At 41.2% G+C, this 18,802-nt stretch overlaps 1 protein-coding gene across 4 annotated transcripts in view; it reads right to left on the bottom strand.

The window, feature by feature from the left end:
• The window catches only part of RTN3 (reticulon 3), an 81,454-nt gene that overhangs the window by 30,900 nt on the left and 31,752 nt on the right, over window positions 1–18,802 (bottom strand). Inside the window, exon 3 of one of the 4 annotated variants that reach the window (XM_012497028.2) lies at window positions 10,632–12,962. The exons of 2 other annotated variants lie outside the window; for them this stretch is intronic. In XM_012497028.2, coding sequence (XP_012352482.2) covers window positions 10,632–12,962 — 2,331 coding nt within the window. The remainder of the gene's footprint in view (window positions 1–10,631; window positions 12,963–18,802) is intronic. One more of the 4 variants, XM_030811000.1, reaches the window with a different exon arrangement.

Here is an 18,802-nt window from a genome sequence, read left to right as displayed (position 1 = left end):
ACATACACACTTATAACTGTCAAGACTTCCTGATATCTTTCATCATGATAAGATGTCCCTTATTTATTTCTGGTAAAAGCTTTCATCTTCTTATGCTTACTGTTTGCATGGCATACATTTATAAATTTTTTGGGATATCTTTTCCATCCATTTACTTTCAACCTGTGTCTTTATATTTAAATAACATCTTTTGGCCGAGCGCGGTGGCTCACGCCTATCATCCCAGCACTTTGGGAGGCCGAGGAGGGTGGATCACTAGAGGTCAGGAGTTTGAGACCAGCCTGGCAAACATGGTGAAACCTCATCTCTACTAAAAATACAAAAATAAGCCAGGCGTGGTGGTGAGTGCCTGTAATCCCAGCTATTCGGGAGGCTGAGGGAGGAGAATCCCTTGAACCTGGAAGGCAGTGGTTGCAGTGAGCTGAGATCATGCCACTGCACTTCAGCCTGGGTGACAGAGTGAGACTCTGTCTCAAAAAATAAATAAAAATAAAATTAATTAAAAAACTAGTTGGGCATCGTGGCATATACCTATAGTCCCAAAAAGGTGAAGTGGGAGGATTGCTTGAGCCTGGGAGGCTGAGGTACAGTGAGCCGTGTTCATGCCACTCACTGCACTACAGCCTGGGTGACAGAACAACACCCTGTCTCCAAATATATATATATTTATAGTACCATTACATTAAAAATGTAGAAACAGGCTGGGCATAGTGGCTCATGAATACAATCCAAGCACTTTGGGAGGCCAAGGTGGGAGGATTACTTGAGCCCAGGAGATCAATGCCAGCATTGGCAACATAATGAGACTCTGTCTCTACTAAAAAAATAAAAAAATTAGCTAGGTGTGGTGGCATGCACCTGTGGTCCCAGGTACTTGGGAGGCTGAGGCACGAGGATTGCTTGAGCCTAGGAGGTCTAGGTTGCAGTGAGTCATGATTGCACCACTGCACTCCAGCCTGGGATACAGAGCCACAGAGCCAGATCCTGTCTCAAAAAAAAAAAAAAAAAAAAAAGCAGAAACCTTTGCTATAGTACAAGTCCATATACTCTTGTTTTTTTTCTGTTATAATTGTCGTAAGAAATAAACATCATAACCTCTACACACGTTATTACAATTTTTGCTTTAAGCAATCCTATATATTTTAAGAAATTAAGAGGAAAAAAATAAGCCTTTCATATTTACCCAGGTTTTCACCACTTCCAATTCTCTTCCTTCCTTCCTAAAGGTCTGAGTTTTTATTTGGTATCACTTTCCTTCAATGAGAAAAACTTCCTTTAGGATTTCTTGTAGTGCAGGTCTTCTGGTAGAATTCTTTTAGTTTTCTTTTATCTAAAAATGTCTTGTCTTTTAATCTTGCAGGTTTTTTTTTTTTTCCCTGAATACAGAAACCTGGGTTGACAGGCTTTTTTTCCCTGTTGGGCACTTTAAAAGATGTTACTCCACTGCCTTTTAGCATCTGTGGTTTCTAGTAGGAAGTAAGCTGCAATTATAATTGTCATTTCCCTGTGTCATTCTTCTCTAGCTACTTTCTTTCTCTTTTTTTTTTTTTTTTTGAGATGGAGTCTCGCTCTGTCGCCCAGGCTGGAGTATAGTGGCGCAATCCCGGCTCACTGCGACCTCCGCCTCCTGGGTTCAAGCGATTCTCTTTTTTTTTTTTTTTTTTTTTGAGACGGAGTTTTGCTGTTGTTGCCCAGGCTGGAGTGCAGTGGCGCGATCTCAGCTCATCGCAACCTCCGCCTCCTGGGTTCAAGCGATTCTCCTGCCTCAGCCTCCCTAGTAGCTGGGATTACAGGCATGCGCCACCACGCCCAGCTAATTTTGTATTTTTAATAGAGACGGGGTTTCTCCATGTTGGTCAAGCTGGTATCGAACTCCCGACCTCAGGTGATCCGCTCGCCTCGGTCTCCCAAAGTGTTGGGATTACAGGCGTGAGCCACCGCACCCAACCTCAAGTGATTCTCTCGCCTCAGCCTCCTAGGTAGCTGGGATTACAGGTGCGCACTGCCATGCCCAGCTAATTTTTGTATTTTTAGTAGAGATGGGGTTTCACCATGTTGGTCAGGCTGGTCTCAAACTCCTGACCTTGTGACCCACCTGTCTCGGCCTCCCAAAGTGCTGGGATTACAGGCATGAGCCACCGCGCCCGGCCTCTTCTCTAGCTACTTTCAAGATTTTCTCCTTATTTTTGGTTTTCAGCAACTTGACTATGATATACTGTATAGGAAAGGGTTAAAACTCAGCAGGCCTAGAATGCCAAGCCCTGCACATGCCAAAGAAAGGTCTGTCTTCAGGACTAGCCCTTTGCTGGCTCCTTGGAGATGGCCTCTGAGTCCTTTGAATATTCTGCTTGATAAGTATTTTTGCATGCCTGAGGTCTTAGGCCATGCTGTATCAGATAAATTTATCCTAACAATATGATTTATTGCCAGTACATGTTATTGCTCTGGGGGGTCTGGGGTCTGAGTAGCTGAGTTCAGTCATATGGGCACTGCATGCTGTGCTAGACACCAAAGATTGAAAGAGCTTCCTTGGTGGGGAATACTTTGCACATATCACACATCACTGTAAAAGAATTAAGTACATTCCTGTATGATTCCATTCAACACCTGGAAGCTTGCATCTGATCTCTCCTAGATTTTATCCCGTGTGTCTTTTCCTCTGGCCAATTCTAATCTATGTCCTTTTGCTGTAATAAACCATTAACTGCTAGTTTATAGTTTATGAGTCCGATGGGTCCTTCTAGCAAATCACTGCCCCTGATGGTTATCTTGGGGACCCCGACACATACACCAAGGTATGGTTTTCTTTGGAATTATCCTAGTAGGTGGTGTTTGATGAGCGTCTTTCATCAGTAAATGTGCCTTTCATAAAATTTAAGAAAGTTTCGGCCATTTTATCTTCAAATATGTCCTTCTCCAGTCTCTCACTTTCCTCTCCTGCTAGGACTCCAATTATAAAAGGTAGGTTTTGCAGGTCTTGCACTCCTGGACTCAAGTGATCCTCCTGCCTCAGCCTCCCTAAGTGCTGAAGTGGTGGGATTACAGGCATGAGCCACTGTGCCTGGCCGAAGTTAGGTCTTTTGATATTGTCCCACAGGGTTCTGAAGCTCTGGTGATATATATATATATATTTCTTGAGACAGAGTCTCGCTCTGTCGCCCAGGCTGGAGTGCAGTGGCGCGATCTCGGCTCACTGCAAGCTCCGCCTCCCGGGTTCACAACATTCTCCTGCCTCAGCCTCCCGAGTAGCTGGGACTACAGGCGCCCGCCAACACGCCCGGCTAATTTTTTTTTGTATTTTTAGTAGATACGGGGTTTCACTGTGTTAGCCAGGATGGTCTCGATCTCCTGACCTCGTGATCCGCCCGCCTCGGCCTCCCAAAGTGCTGGGATTACAGGCTTGAGCCACCGCGCCCGGCCTCTGGTGATATTTTTAAAAAATATGTTTTCTTTCTGTTCTTTAGTATTCTATCAAGTTCATCAGCTTCTTCCCCTGTCATCTCCATTTTTCTGTTAAGGTCACCTGGTGAATTTTAATTTCAGTGGTTATATTTTACAGTTCTAGAATTCCCACCTGACTCTTTTTTGTTTCGATTTCTAGATTGAGATTTTCTTTTTTATTCAATACATGAATATTTCCCTTTACTTCTTTGAGTGATTAAAATGAAAACCCTTAAAACCCCTGACTCCTAATTCCAACATATGCAGTTAGTTTCTATCGATTGTCTCTTTTTCTTCAGACTGAGTTATAATTTCTTGGTTCTTAAAACATGTAGTTTTGGATTATATCCTGGACATTGTGAATATTATGCTGTACAAATTCCAGACTCTGTTCTATTCCTCTGGAGAGTATCATTACTTTTGTTTTAGCATGCAATAAATTTGGTTAGATTCAAACTGCAAACTTTTTTTTTCAAGACAGAGTTTTACTCTGTCACCCAGGCTGGAATGCAGTGGTGCGATCTGCACCCCTGGGCTCAGGGACTACAGGCACAGGCCACCATGCCTGGCTTAATTTTGTATTTTTTAGCAGAGATAGGGTTTCACCATGCTGTCCAGGCTGGCCTTGAACTCTTGGGCTCAAGTGATCCACCTGCTTCAGCCTCCTGAAATGCTGGGATTACAGGCATGAGCCACTGTGCCTGGCCTTCAAACTACAAACTCAGTTCACTTCTTTTTCTTTTTTTTTTTTTGAGACCGAGTCTCACTCTGCCACCCAGGCTGTAGTGCAATGGCGCGATCTTGGCTCACCGCAACCTCCACTCCCTGGGGTTCAAGCAATTCTCCTGCCTCAGCCACCTGAGTAGGTGGGATTACAGGCGCCTGCCAACGTGCCCAGCTAATTTTTCTATTTTTAGTAGAGACGGGGTTTTACCAGCTTGGCCAGGCTGGTCTTGAACTCCTGATCTCGTGATCCACCCGCCTTGGCCTCCCAAAGTGCTGGGATTACAGGCGTGGGCCATTGCACCCGGCCCAGTTCACTTCTTTCATCTCTAGTTGTGCTGCTTATAATCTTTTGTGCATAAGTGTGGCTCACAATTAAACAGAAGCTTAAACACAGTTTATTTTATCTACAGAATTTTAGGCTGTCACTCTCTGGATCTCTCCTTTCCAAGATTCCTCCTCCCCTTACATTCCACTGACTCAATGGCTGTGGCTGACCCAAATTCTGTCCACTGCTTAGGTTTTCTATGAAAGTTTTTTTTGTTTTTTTTTTTTTTTTGAGACGGAGTCTTGCTCTGTCGCCCAGGCTGGAGTGCAGTGGCACGATCTCGGCTCTCTGCAACATCCACCTCCCGGGTTCACGCCATTCTCCTGCCTCAGCCTCCTGCGTAGCTGGGACTACAGGCGCCCGCCATCACACCCGGCTAATTTTTTGTATTTTTAGTAGAGATGGGGTTTCACCATGTTAGCCAGGATGGTCTCGATCTCCTGACCTTGTGATCCGCCCACCTCGGCCTCCCAAAGTGCTGGGATTACAGGCTTGAGCCACCGCGCCTGGCTTCTATGGAAGTTTGAGCCAACCTGTCAGGTGCCCACTTCAGCCTGTCCTCTAGCTAAAAGCAGTAAAAATAAAAAACTAATTTCATGTTGTCTCTTCTTACATGTATCAACTCTCTTTCAGAATCTGACTGCTCCCGTTCATTCTCCAGTGCCTTCAGGTCTTTGTTTTTTAAAAATTTTGTCCAGTTATATGCAGGAAGGTCAGGTCCAGTAAAAACCTACTTGGCCATAAGAAAAGAAAACCATTCTGACATTGCTTTTAAAAATTACTTCAGATTCCTTGTATATGTAGGTATATAGATTCATTTTTTTTTCTTTATGGAATCTTTCTAGCCATAGATTCACTTTAAATGATACCAAGATAGGAATTATTTTGTATCCCTTGTTTTGTAACTCTTTTCATTCCACTTTAGCACCCACCATCTGCTAGGTGCTCAACAATGTAGTTTTTACTAATAAATTACGAACATTTTTACATAACAGAAGACACTAACTTTGACAGTAACTAGAAAAATAAGGCACAGAGCTAGAAGTGAAACTGATAAGCAGTAGCACCCTAACACTGGGGAAATATTCACATATGTGTAAAAACAGACAAATATAACAACGTTAACTTCAGGCCGGGTGCGGTGGCTTATGCCTGTAATCCCAGCACTTTGGGAGGCCGAGGGGGGGCAGATCACGAGGTCAGGAGATTGAGACCATCCTGGTTAACATGGTGAAACCCCGACTCTACTAAAAATACAAAAATAAAATTAGCTGGGCGTGGTAGCGGGCACCTGTAGTCCCAGCTACTCGGGAGGCTGAGGCGGGAGAATGGCGTGAACCCGGGAGGCGGAGCTTGCAGTGAGCGGAGATTGCACCACTGCACTCCAGCCTGGGCGACAGAGCGAAACTCCATCTCAAAAAAGAAAAAGAAAAAGGAAAAAAAAAAAAAGAATGTTAACTTCAGCACTGTCTATAATAGTAAAAAATAGGAAAGAATCTAAATCCTTATCAAAAGAAAATAATATATTCATACAATGGATTACTACATAGCTGTTAAAATGAATGAATTATATAAATTCCAACATGAAAGAAGTTTAAAAACCTAATGTTGAATGGAAAAAGTTATACAACAAACATGATAACATGAATGAATGGTTAAAAAGCATAAAACAATACAAACACATTTATTTAAAATAAACTGGAAGGATGTACCAGGTCCATGATGGTGTTATGTCCGGGGAAGGGGAGATGGAGGGAGTGGCCAGGTGGTAATCAAAGAGTCCTTTAGTCTGGAAGCAAATATGACTACCAATCCTAACAATTAACCTAAGTTAATTCTACATATAGAGAAGATATGGGTGTAGGCTGCCTTTGTACTTTTCTGTATTTTTCCATTTCTTAAAAAGAAACAACTTCAATGACTGTGTAATATTCAATTGCACAGTTATACCATAATATACTCAACCAATCTCTAATTGTTAAGACACTGAGATATCTGCCACTAACATAAACAGTGCTATAACGAACATCTGTGTAGTTATTTTTGCACATTTTTAAAAAAGGATAAATTCCAGCCGGGTGCCATGGCTCACGCCTGTAATCTCAGTACTTTGGGAAGCCGAGGCGGGCAGATCACGAGGTCAGGAGTTCGAGACCACCCTGGCCAACATAGTGAAACTCTGTCTTTACTAACAATACAAAAAATTAGCCGGGCATGGTGGCAGGCACCTGTAATCCCAGCTACTCGGGAGGCTGAGGCAGGAGAATTGCTTGAACCTGGGAGGCAGAGGTTGCAGTGACCCGAGATAGTGCCATTGCACTCCAGCCTGGGCAACAGAGTGAGACTCTGTCTTTTAAAATAAAAGGGCCGGGCACGGTGGCTCATGCCTGTAATCCCAGCACTTTGGGAGGCCGAGGTGGGCAGATCACGAGGTCAGGAGATGGAGACCATCCTGGCTAACATGGTGAAACCCAGTCTGTACTAAAAAATACAAAAAATTAGCCAGGCGTGGTAGCAGGCGCCTGTAATCCCAGCTACTTGGGAGGCTGAGGCAGGAGAATGGCGTGAACCCGGGAGGTGGAGCTTGCAGTGAGCCGAGATTGCACCACTGCACTCCAACCTGGGTGACAGAGCAAGACTCCGTCTCAAAAAAAAAAAAAAAAAAGAATAAATTCCTAAAAACCAGATTGCTAGGGAAATTCTAGGTCTGTTACATATTACCAACCACCTTCCAGAAAGGCTGTACAACAATTTACATGTACTTCACCAAACTATATGCTTATTTCCTTGCATCTTGCCAATCTGGATACTAAAACACAAAAAACTATCTTCACTACACTAGGTATGTGAGAGGCAGGGATCTGATTTTCTTCCCCAAATTATGAGAGTCTATCATAACTTAATTACTCAGCAACCAACTATAATATGATAAAGGCTTCATTACAAGCTGTTACATAATAACCATAAAACAGCAAAAACAGAAAACCACTAATTCTTTCATTGTTTCTTTTGCCTATTTTCCCAAACAACTTTAGGCAGAATATAATTAAAGCACTGTTTTTATCTTAGAAAGGAAGAATATGTAGATACATGTATTTAAAACTAGACAATCGGCTGTGTGTGGTGGCTCAGGCCTGTAAATCCCAGCACTTTGAGAGGCCAATGCAGGCGTATCACTTGAGGTCGGGAGTTAGAGACCAGCCTGGCCAACATGGTGAAACCCCATCTCTAGTAAAATACAAAAAATTAGCTGGGCGTGGTGGCACACGCCTGTAATCCCAGCTACTCGGGAGGCTGAGGCAGGAGAGTCGCTTGAACCCTGGAGGTGGAGGTTACAGTGAGCCGAGATCGCGCCACTGTACTCCAGCCTGGGCAACAGAGTGAGACTGTCTCAAAAAATTTAAAAAAAAAAAAGATAAATAAATAAAACTAGACACTGATGCATTTTACTGAAATGGTTTATATTTTTATTTATTTATTTCACTGCAATGAAATGGATTATATTTTTAAAGATCTATTCATAAATAAGACAATTTTAAAAGGTTTTCACTTTTGAAAGCTGCAAGAAAGGCCTTTAAACTTCTTGGTCTAACTATACCAGTCTTCTTTAATTATCATCTAAAAATATACACTAATCACAGAATTTGGTCAGTGACAAATACCCTGAACTTCCATAGCCCTTTTCATCTCTCACACTAGATTAAATAATTCAGTTGATAATCACTAATAATTAGCATTTACACAGCACTTTATTTACTGCAACATACAAAGCAGGGCAAAATAATGATCATCACATTAACAAAGGAAGATGCTGAACCAATTAGACTAGTCATCTAAGGTCACGCTAAAACAGGAATTTGCCAGAATTAGACACTGGAGTTCTTGTAGCATAATTCCTATATGCCTTATTACTCAAAAGTTACTACCTGTAAGAATTATGACAACTCAGGAAGAAATCTAGAATGCACCACAGCCAGAGAATCATATTATTGAAATGATAATTGAAGACCATCTACTTCACTTTACATCCTCACTTTACAGATACTAAAACTGCGGCCCCTGAAAGGTTATGTAGGTTACTTGTTAAAGTCATACTTCTAGGCACAGCACAGCAAGAATTAGAACCTAGTACTCTTTAATCCAAATTCAGTGAGCTTCAAATACTAGAGTATAAGATTGGTAATTCAAAATTTTTGGTTTATCAAAAAGCCTCAGTGTCTTCACTGATAATTGTTAGTGAACTAATTCATATTATTCATTCAACAAATAATTATCCAGTACTTATTATGTAGCAGGCCCTGTATTTGGTGCTAAATCTGACTGAATATTTACTACGTGCTAGGCACTGTATTACCTGCATTTTCATATTTAATCCTCACAATACCATTGTAAGGTTAAGTACAATTTATCTATTTTAAATATTAAAACTTAAAAAGATAAATCTACCTACAGTTTCCAGTAAGAAAATGCCTTTATAAAAAGTAAATAGGCCGGGCGCGGTGGCTCAAGCCTGTAATCCCAGCACTTTGGGAGGCCGAGGCGGGTGGATCACGAGGTCAGGAGATCGAGATCACGGTGAAACCCCGTCTCTACTAAAAATACAAAAAAATTAGCCGGGTGTGGTGGCGGGCGCCTGTAGTCCCAGCTACTCGGAGAGGCTGAGGCAGGAGAATGGCGTGAACCCGGGAGGTGGAGCTTGCAGTGAGCCGAGATTGCGCCACTGCACTCCAGCCTGGGGGACAGAGCAAGACTCCGTCTCAAAAAAAAAAAAAAAAAAAAAAAAAAAAAAAAAAAAAAAAAAAAAAAAAGTAAATAGTATAATCAAACACAAAATACATTTAGCCTAACAAAAATCTAATTTTCTTGTAAATACTGCAACTCTGTGTATGATTTCATTTGAAAAAAAGATCTACAATCAAATAGTTTAAAAACCACAGACCTCTACATAGCACCTAACACTGACCATACAGTAGATGTAAAACTTGGTATTACATTAAAGGATGGGGGTTCCTTGTAGAGGGGCTTGAAAGATCCTTTTTTTTTTCTTGTACTTTCCAAGATCCCAGAATAGACAGCATTTGCAGTAATCTAACTGAAAGACACTTGCTAGAAAAGTGATCATTTGAAATAGATAAAAGACAAGAGAAGGGGTTTCTGGTACCATCTAATAATGAGTTTTGGCCTGAAGAATATTAAATAAGATAGAAAGTAGAAGAACGCATGAGTTCTAAGCATTGCTCACAAAATAGTACTACAATACTGGTTACCTACTTTCAGGGCATAAAATCTCTATAGTATATGATCACATTAATTAAAAGTTTCATTTACTATCTTTCCCAGCAGGAATTCCTTTATCTTTGATTGCTAAGATTCCACAAGGCACATATCAAAAAATCCAAGTGCTAAAAAGTATGATGATTATGTAGATTTAAAAACAAGCTTTGTAAATAAGTAAGAACCTGATGATATTAGGTTCTCACCTAATATCACCCTAGGGCCAACCTATAAGAAAAGAAGTACCTTGAAATATAACTGGAGCATAGAAAAAAAAAATTTTTTTTTTTTTTTTTTTTTTTTTTTTTTTTTTTTTGAGACAGAGTCTCGCTCTGTCGCCCAGGCTGGAGTGTACTGGCATGATCGCGTCTCACTGCAAGCAAGCTCTGCCTCCCGGGTTCATGCCATTCTCCTGCCTCAGCCTCAGCCTCCCGAGTAGCTGGGACTACAGGCACCCACCACCACGTCTGGCTAATTTTTCTGTATTTTTAGTAGAGACAAGGTTTCACCATGTTAGCCAGGATGGTCTCGATCTCCTGACCTCGTGATCTGCCCGTCTCGACCTCCCAAAGTGCTAGGATTACAGGCGTGAGCCACCACACCCGGCGAGCATAGAAAAAATTTTTAGGGGAAGATTAATGTTACAAAGTGGTCTACTGCTTTGGGAAACGTTGGTATTAAGGAAACCAAATCAAGCAATCATTTAAAAAAAGACAGGAGAAGAATCTGCCTTTCCCATCATACAGTATATTTGTATTCTAGCCATAATTTTGTAGGTATAAATCAGACTCTAACATAAATGGCACGCTGATAAGTAATCAATCACAGAATTAACCACATGCAGTATTCTAATATAAATGGTTACCTGAGAAGTCTGTCAGAAGTCTTGCTAGGACATGCTTTTTTACCAATTCAGTCTTGCTAAGATTGGAAACAGCATCTACCCTAGTAATTTCTCTGATAGTGGTGGGCTTTTGGGAAATCCCAAGATCAGATCCACTCTTGACATTACATTCTAGGATGTCATATGATCTCTGTGGCCAAGATTCTGGAGCAAATGTGAAAGTTTGCTTCAGTACTTTTTCAGAAGGCAATTTTACGTCATGCTGTGCAGAAGTTGGCTTCTCAACCTGTCTTTCACCTAATTCTTTAAGAGCCTTAATTGTGAGCTGCTCTTGTTCTAAGTCAAGAGATGCTACTGGAGTACTTTGGGTAGGGAAAACACCTAGAGGCTCACTTCCATTTGTTTCTTTGCTTTGTTCACTGTATTTGCTTCCAATGTCTTTAATTTCAGAACCACCGGACTCATTTTCATGTAAGACTTCTACAGGAGGAATTGTTTTAAAGTCTGTCATCTTCTCTGATATTGCTTTAAAGGCATTTCCTTCACTATCTACTATTCCTTTATCTCTGGTTTCTGTAAAGGCTGCTATCAGGTCCTCTGGGGAGGAATCATCTATATGTTTAACACTTTTCCCATGTAATGACTCCAAATAGGCAGATGTTGTCACATTTAATGAGAATTCTGTCTCATTAAAAACATTTGGAGACACTGTTGAAGGAAGTTTCGGGTTCTCAGTAGTAGTAGGCTTTTCAGGAGCAACTTCACTCACATCTTCTAAGGAGACATTCATATCGGGTACTTTTGAACATGCTGCCTCACTAGCTGGACTCCTTCCAAGAATATCAGGCTGATCTTGATGTGGCTCAGAGTCACTGACCAATTCTTCAAAGTTTTTAGATGTTTTTTCTTCTCTCTTACAACTGGGAATCTCTTTGATTTCTCTTTCACCTGTTTTTACAACAGCACTTGGAATGGAAACAGGTTTTTCAGCCAGAATTTTGTTATTTTCAAATGATATATCTGCTGTGATGTCCTCTATTACTGTGTCATCAGACTCACCAGAACTATCAGCTTCTGTGATTTCTCCTGATGCAGAGCTCTGCCAGTTCATTTCATCTTTCAGGTGGTCATCAGGTAAAACCACTTTCACTGTGGCCACTCCAGAACCCAAAGAGTCACATTTCTCAGGTGGAGATCCAGGTAATTCTGCAAGTGTGTCATCCTGTTTCTGCACATTGCCTTGCACACCTTTGATACTGAATTCTTCTGTGGAATTCAAAGAGTCGGGTACAGGTTTTCCAGTGACAGCATTTTCTTGCAGGAGAGATGCTTCTGCCCAATCACCTGTTGATTTAGTGATGGGAGTGCTCCCATTAATAGAATATACAGGAATTTTCTGATGAGTGCTAGTTTTAAGATTTACAACTGGAATTTCTGAATTATATTCACTCACGTCAAGTCCTGTAGTTTTTGTGGTGCAGTCAGAAGATTTATCGGTCTGTTGTTTCACTTGGGGAACCAGATCCCAAGTCAGTATTTCGTTAGTAAAGTTATGCATATCATTCACGCATCTGGACACCTCTTCCAGTGCTGCATTTGTGTGTGAAAACTGCCTACTGAGCAATGCAGACATTGGGTAACGTCCTGCCTCTTTGTTTCTCAGTGGAAAAAGCTTGTCATTAGTCTCTGAAATATCTTCAGATGATTCTCTATCAGTGTGCATAGACCAGCTACCAAAATCATCTGTGCTCTCCTTATAAGAGTCTTTAAATTCTTTGTCAAATGCTGCTTTGTCAATAATTACTTCAAATGGTGATTCAGGGGAATCCTTTTCAATAACACCATCTCCTGAAACTTTGGATGGGGACAAAGAATATGTATAAATGCTTTCTACCTTAGAGTACTCAGTAGGCGGTTTCTGGGCTGTTAGCAAAGTGAATCTGTCATCAGCATCCAATGCAGTTTTAGCCTCCCTACTTGATACCTCATTTGGGTTCTTGGTCTCTTTATCTATTTGCTCTTCCACTTGACCAATTTTCTTTGAGAGAAAAGCAGGATGCTCTGGGAAACTGGCTGGAATAGAAGGACGGTCACAATGAACTCCTGCTGCAAGAGAAACTGGAGAGTCTGATATGTTGTTGCTGGCCCCCTGAGGCTTTTTCATCATTTTCATATCTAGAAGATCCAAGTGGTCTTTTCCTTCTTTGGCTAAAATAGGCTGGCTCCCTAACACATTGCTTTTTTCTCCATGTAGTATTGTAAGGCCAGTGTTATGTATTTCAGAAGATGAAAGAAAGGAAGAAGTCATAATTTCTGAAGATGGCTCATCAGAGCAAAGAGAGCTCAATCCCTCTATGATCAGAATTTCAAAGAAAAAAATTGTTTACCAGGTACAATTACACATTAGCTAGCCAAGCCAAGCAGCATGCTTTTTATTTTTTAAATTACATATATATATATATATATACACACACACAGGATGTATATATACACACATAAATATGTAACAAAACGACCAAGTTATCCTACAGGACATGCATAAAACTGCCAACAGTGAAACAGAAAAGCCGTATCATGCCACGAACTGCAAATGACAAAAAATTTTCATGACAAATACTTTTGGTCTACTTTTCCATTGTATAGAGAAAGCATAAAGAAGAGCGGTAAGATTGAGAAACCTTGGGAGGTTTTTTATTCTTCTGGTAGAGCTAATCAACAAAAGCAAAATAATTTATACAAAACAAATAACCTGATACTATAAAGGGTTGATAGACTTCAATCTGTAAGCTGAACAATTCAGAGCACAGACTGCTTCTATAAATCCATTGTTACAGTCTCACAATCTGAGAAGGAAAAAAACAAGTGGCCAGACTTCTTTTTGATTTTTAGGAAATGCAATGGACCCTTCCCGAACCTGAAAATGAGACTAGAATTATTCTATTCTATCCACAGGAAGAATCTGTCCCATGTACAAATAAATAGCTGTGATGTTCTAAACCAAAGGGTACTGAAAAAGGTGGACCCCCTCCAAAATTTTTTTTTTTTTTTTTTTTTTTTGATACGGAGTCTTTTTCTTGTTGCCCAGGCTGAAGTGCAATGGTGCAATCTCAGCTCACTGCAACCTCCACCTCACAGGTCCAAGCCATTCCCCTGCCTCAGCCTCTCAAGTAGCTGGGATTACAGGCAGGCACCATCAAGCCCGGCTAATTTTTGTATTTTTAGAAGAGATGGGATTTCACCATGTTGGCCAGGCTGGTCTCTAACTCCCGACCTCAAGTGATCCACCCGCCTTGACCTCCCAAAGTGCTGGGATTACAGGTGTGAGCCGCCACGCCTGGCCCCTCCAAAATCTCTTGTACTAACTTGTCATTTAAATCAATATTGTACTGTGCAAATTGATTTCTTTGGTTAAGACAGAGTTAACTTGGCTGGACGCAGTGGCTCACCTGAGGTCAGGAGTTCCAGACCAGCCTGATCAAAATGGTGAAACCTCGTCTCTACTAAAAACACAAAAAAATTAGCTGGGTGTGGTGGCAGGCACCTGTAATCCCAGCTACTCGGGAGGCTGAGGCAGGAGAATCCTTTGAACCCAGGAGGCAGACACTGCAGTGAGCTGAGGTCGTGCCATCGCACCCCAGCCTGGGCAACAAGAGTGAAACTCCATCTCAAAAAAAAAAAAAAAAAAAAAAAAAAGACAGAGTTAACTCCAGAATTACTTTTAAAATAGAAAATATCCTTCTTCAAGTAATACGTTAAGTCTTATCAGTTAATACCATAGTAGCCATCAATTTACCACAGTTTTCTAACTTCCCACTCTAACAAGTTTTTACTGGGAAAAAGGATCAAAACAAATATCCCAAGGGCTGGTGCTTTCTTACTTTATTTGTTTGTTTGTATCTGAGACAGGGTCTTCCTCTGTCCTCCAGGCTGGAGTGCAAGTGGTACAATCGTGGCTCACTGCAGCCTTGACCTCCTGGCCTCAAGCTATCCTCCCACCTCAGTCTCCAAAATAGCTGGGACCACAGGCACAAGCCACCACACCTGGCTAATTTTTAAACTTTCTTTTTTTGAGACGGAGTCTTGCTCTGTCACCCAGGCTGGAGTGCAGTGGCACCATCTCCGCTCACTGCAAGCTCCGCCTCCCGGGTTCACGCCATTCTCCTGCCTCAGTCTCCCGAGTAGCTGGGACTACAGGCGCCCGCCACCACGCCTGGCTAATTTTATTTTTGTATTTTTAGTAGAGACGGGGTTTCACCGTGTTAGCCAGGATGGTCTCGATCTCCTGACCTCATAATCTGCCTGCCTCGGCCTCCCAAAGTGCTGGGGTTACAGGCATGAGCCACCGCACCTGGCCTAATTTTTAAACTTTCTACAGACATGGTGCCTCGCTACATTGCCAGGTTGGTCTCAAACTACTGGGCTCAAGCAACCTGCCACCTCGGCCTCCCAAAGTGCTGGGATTATAGGCATGAGCCACCACGCCCAGCCCTGGGCGCTGTCTTTCTTGCATACTGTTGTATCTTTGGAGCTGGGACAAAGTGGGTCTTAAATAAATAGCCCCAAATAAGTGAATCAAAGATTCAGCTTGGTCAGCTGAGACCTAAGTAGGTTCAGGACAGCAATGCCTTGAGCATGAATGAGTAACTGGGAAAATGTGACAGACAAGTTCTTTTGGGATTACCTTTATTCAGCTTATTTTCTCTTTTTCATGTAAACATCCAAATACCAGATAAAAGCAAAATTATGACTTCATTCAAAATTATTTTATTAAAGACAAAAATATTTTACTATAATAAATAAAATTCCAGTATTATAAAAATGTTTTAAAATGCCATATAAAGTTCCCCTACTTCTTTTTTTTTTTTTGAGACAGAGTTTCACTGTTGTTGCCCAGGCTAGAGTGCAATGGCACGATCTCTGCTCACCACAACCTCAGCCTCCTGGGTTCAAGCGATTCTCGTGCCTCAGTCTCTCAAGTAGCTGAGATTACAGGCATGCACCACCATGCCCGGCTAATTTTGTATTTTTAGTAGAGACGGGGTTTCTCCATGTTGGTCTCAAACTCCCAACCTCAGATGATCCACCCACCTCGGCCTCCCAAAGTGCTGGGATTACAGGAGTGAGCCACCGTGACCGGCCTAAAGTTCCCCTACTTCAACACATCACTGAAATTTGATGTAATAAGAGCTGAGCTTTAGAAAATAGTGTAAGTGTAATCTGGTTATTAGAATAAAAAGTCTTTGTACACTGAAGGAAAACTGTTAAAGCTTGGTGGCAAAGCTATATTACCAAAACAAAACACTTGAAGTAAACTGTAACTCATATGTAGTTCTAATTTAGTAAAAATGGTAAAAATGGTTTGCATCTACCATTATATAGTATGGATATTCAGCATGACTAGATTACGGCATAACAGAAATGAAGCCCAGTATTGTAGGTTAAAAGGTTCAAAAATCTGAAGTGTAAAGTACTACAGATTACATTTAAATCAGAAATATTCCACAATCTGAGCCATGCATTGTTACTGAACTTACTAGTCAGTGTTTCTACCAGAAAACATTCAGTGAACCAAGGTTATGGTAAAACTGTTTGGGAACCTCTCTCTTCAAACAACTCTGAAGTGAGTCAAACTGACTCCACCCCACAGGGAAGGTTCAGCTTATGTTTTTTTTTGTGTTTTTTTAAGACAGAGTCTAGTTCTGTTGCCCAAGCTGGAGTACAATGGTGCAATCTCGGCTCACTGCAACCTCCACCTCCCAGATTCAAGTGATTTTCCTGACTCAGCCTCTGGAGTAGCTGGGATTACAGGTGTGCACCACCGTGCCTGGCTAATTTTTTGTATTTTTAGTAAAGACGTGGTTTCACCACGTTGCCCAGGCTGGTCTCAGACTCCTGAGCTCAAGCAATCTGCTCGTCTCAGCCTCCCAAAGTACCAGGATTACAGGCATGAGCCACTGCGCCCAGCCAGCTTGTATGTTTTATGGAGATGGAGATTTCAGATGATTCAGATCTGTCATCTTACAGATGAAAGTCTACAAAATGAATTAGTAATAATTCAACAGGTATTTATTGAGTGCCTACCATGTGCCAGACACTGTTTTAGAAACTGGGCTTAAAGCAGTGAATAAAACAGAAAAAATGTCTTGCCTTTATGGAGCTTACAACACAGATGGGAAGGCAGACAATAAGCAAAATCAATAAGCAAAATGATGACAATGATATGGTGATGATGGTGCTTGATTAAACAAAAAAGAAAGCAACCAAATTGAATGTTAACCAAAGAATATTCACGTCACTGGGAAGAGCATGGTAAAACTGTCTAGGCTCTAGCAGGACACAAACTGGTCAGTTTATCAAGCTTTGCTTTTCTCTTAACTTCCTTGAACCTTTACTACTCCAAAAGTTTCAAGTTAGGTGTAGAATAATCTTAGGTAAAACTAAAGATAAAGTTAGAAGTCCTATTCTCAGAATACTAACAAGTCCTCTGCTGAGCACCATGATAGCCTGACAGACTTCAAACATTAAAGATTCTTTAGGCTGGGTGTGGTGGCTCATGCTTGTATCTTAGAACTTTGAGAAGCAGAGGAGGGAAGATTGCTTGAGTCCAAGAGGTCAAGATCAGCCTGGGAAACATGGTGAGACCCTGCCCCTAAAAAAATAGAAAAATTAGCTGTGCGTGGTGGCACACGCCTGTAGTCCCAGTCACTTGGGAGGCTGGAGTGGGAGGATTGCTTGAGTCTGGGAGGTCAAGGCTGCAGTGAGCCCTGGTCATGCCACTGCACTCCAGCTTGGGTGACAGAGTGAGAAAAGAAAGAAAAGAAAAAGGAAAAAAAGAAAAAGGAAAAAAGAAAAGAGAAAAGATTATTTAATATGACATGGTTACGAGATATATTAAAAAAAACCTCTAATAATGTTCCCTAATAAAAATATTATAACTTACTATTTAAGGTATATATTGTTTTCTGGGGGCAAGCTTAGAGGGTAAACAGAGCTCAGTGCTGCATTCATTTCTCAGTGATTGTGAGATGCAGGCGCTAATCATTATTGTCAATCAAGCTTTCCCACATGTAGAAAAATAAGGTAGCATCATCATCTGTGCTTTAACTTTAATTATTTTGTTTAGAATTTCAGCAAATGAAAAGACCATTTTTGGCTAGCTGAAACCCTAACAAACTTGGACATAGCTGACCTGTACCAAGACAATGGGAAAAATTGGGCTGGAAGTAAAAAGTTTATAAAGGCATGAAAACATTAAATAGAATGAAGACCAAAAACTAATAAGTCTTTTAGAACAGCTCCGATAAGCAAAGACTCTTCCAATTGGTCAGTATGGCACTTGTCACTGCTGTTGCCCAAGTCAGTACCTGGCAAAGGGACAGAAAAGTCCAGTGAATCTGAAGGCAGTTAGCTCTTAAAATACTATACACTGTAAAGCTGTCTGGTAGAATAAATCTGGATTATTTTATGTCTCAGAAAATGTCTACTACCTTTCTTTTCTCAAAAGATTCATTCCTTCACACGCACTCCAAGAGCCTTTCAACATTACTCAAAACAAATCGCCATCAAAACTCTCATTATGAACATTTTCTAAATTAGTTCTTTGCTATAATGGAATTTAATGTGGATATTCATTTTCAAGAGTTCTAATCACTTAAAAACATGGTGCTACTCTAATTATTAACAAATAAGGTCATAGATCTAGTAGATTTACTAAAAAGGGAATCAGCTGGGTGTGGTGGCTCATGCCTGTAATCCTAGCACTTTGAGAAGCCAAGGTAGGGAGACAGCTTGAGCCCAGGAGTTCGAGACCAGCCTGGGCAACACAGTGCGACCCCATCTCTATAAAAAAATTAAACAACTAGCCAGGCATGGTGGCATGCACCTGTGGTCTTGACTACTTGGGTGGCTGAAGTGGGAGGACTGCTTGAGCCCAGGAGGTCAAGGCTGCAGCGAGCCATGCACTCCACCCTGGGTGACAGAGCAAGACCTTGTTCCAAAAAATGGGGGGTGGGTGAGAATTGATATATGGTAAGAGGTTAAAAAATGTCATATCCCCACAATGATCACGAACATGTTCTCAAACTTATCAAGTACTCAGCTCCATGATTACTCATCTTCTTAAACTCTAAGTACTCTACTGAGATATATTATCTGAAACAAAGACTAACAAATTAAATTGGTAGTCATATTCT

The sequence above is a fragment of the Nomascus leucogenys genome, chromosome 4, assembly GCF_006542625.1.
Source record: "Nomascus leucogenys isolate Asia chromosome 4, Asia_NLE_v1, whole genome shotgun sequence".
NCBI classification, from domain to species: Eukaryota; Metazoa; Chordata; class Mammalia; order Primates; family Hylobatidae; genus Nomascus; species Nomascus leucogenys.
The sequence above is the reverse complement of the archived record's forward strand: the minus strand, read 5'-3'. Positions and strand labels throughout refer to the sequence as shown.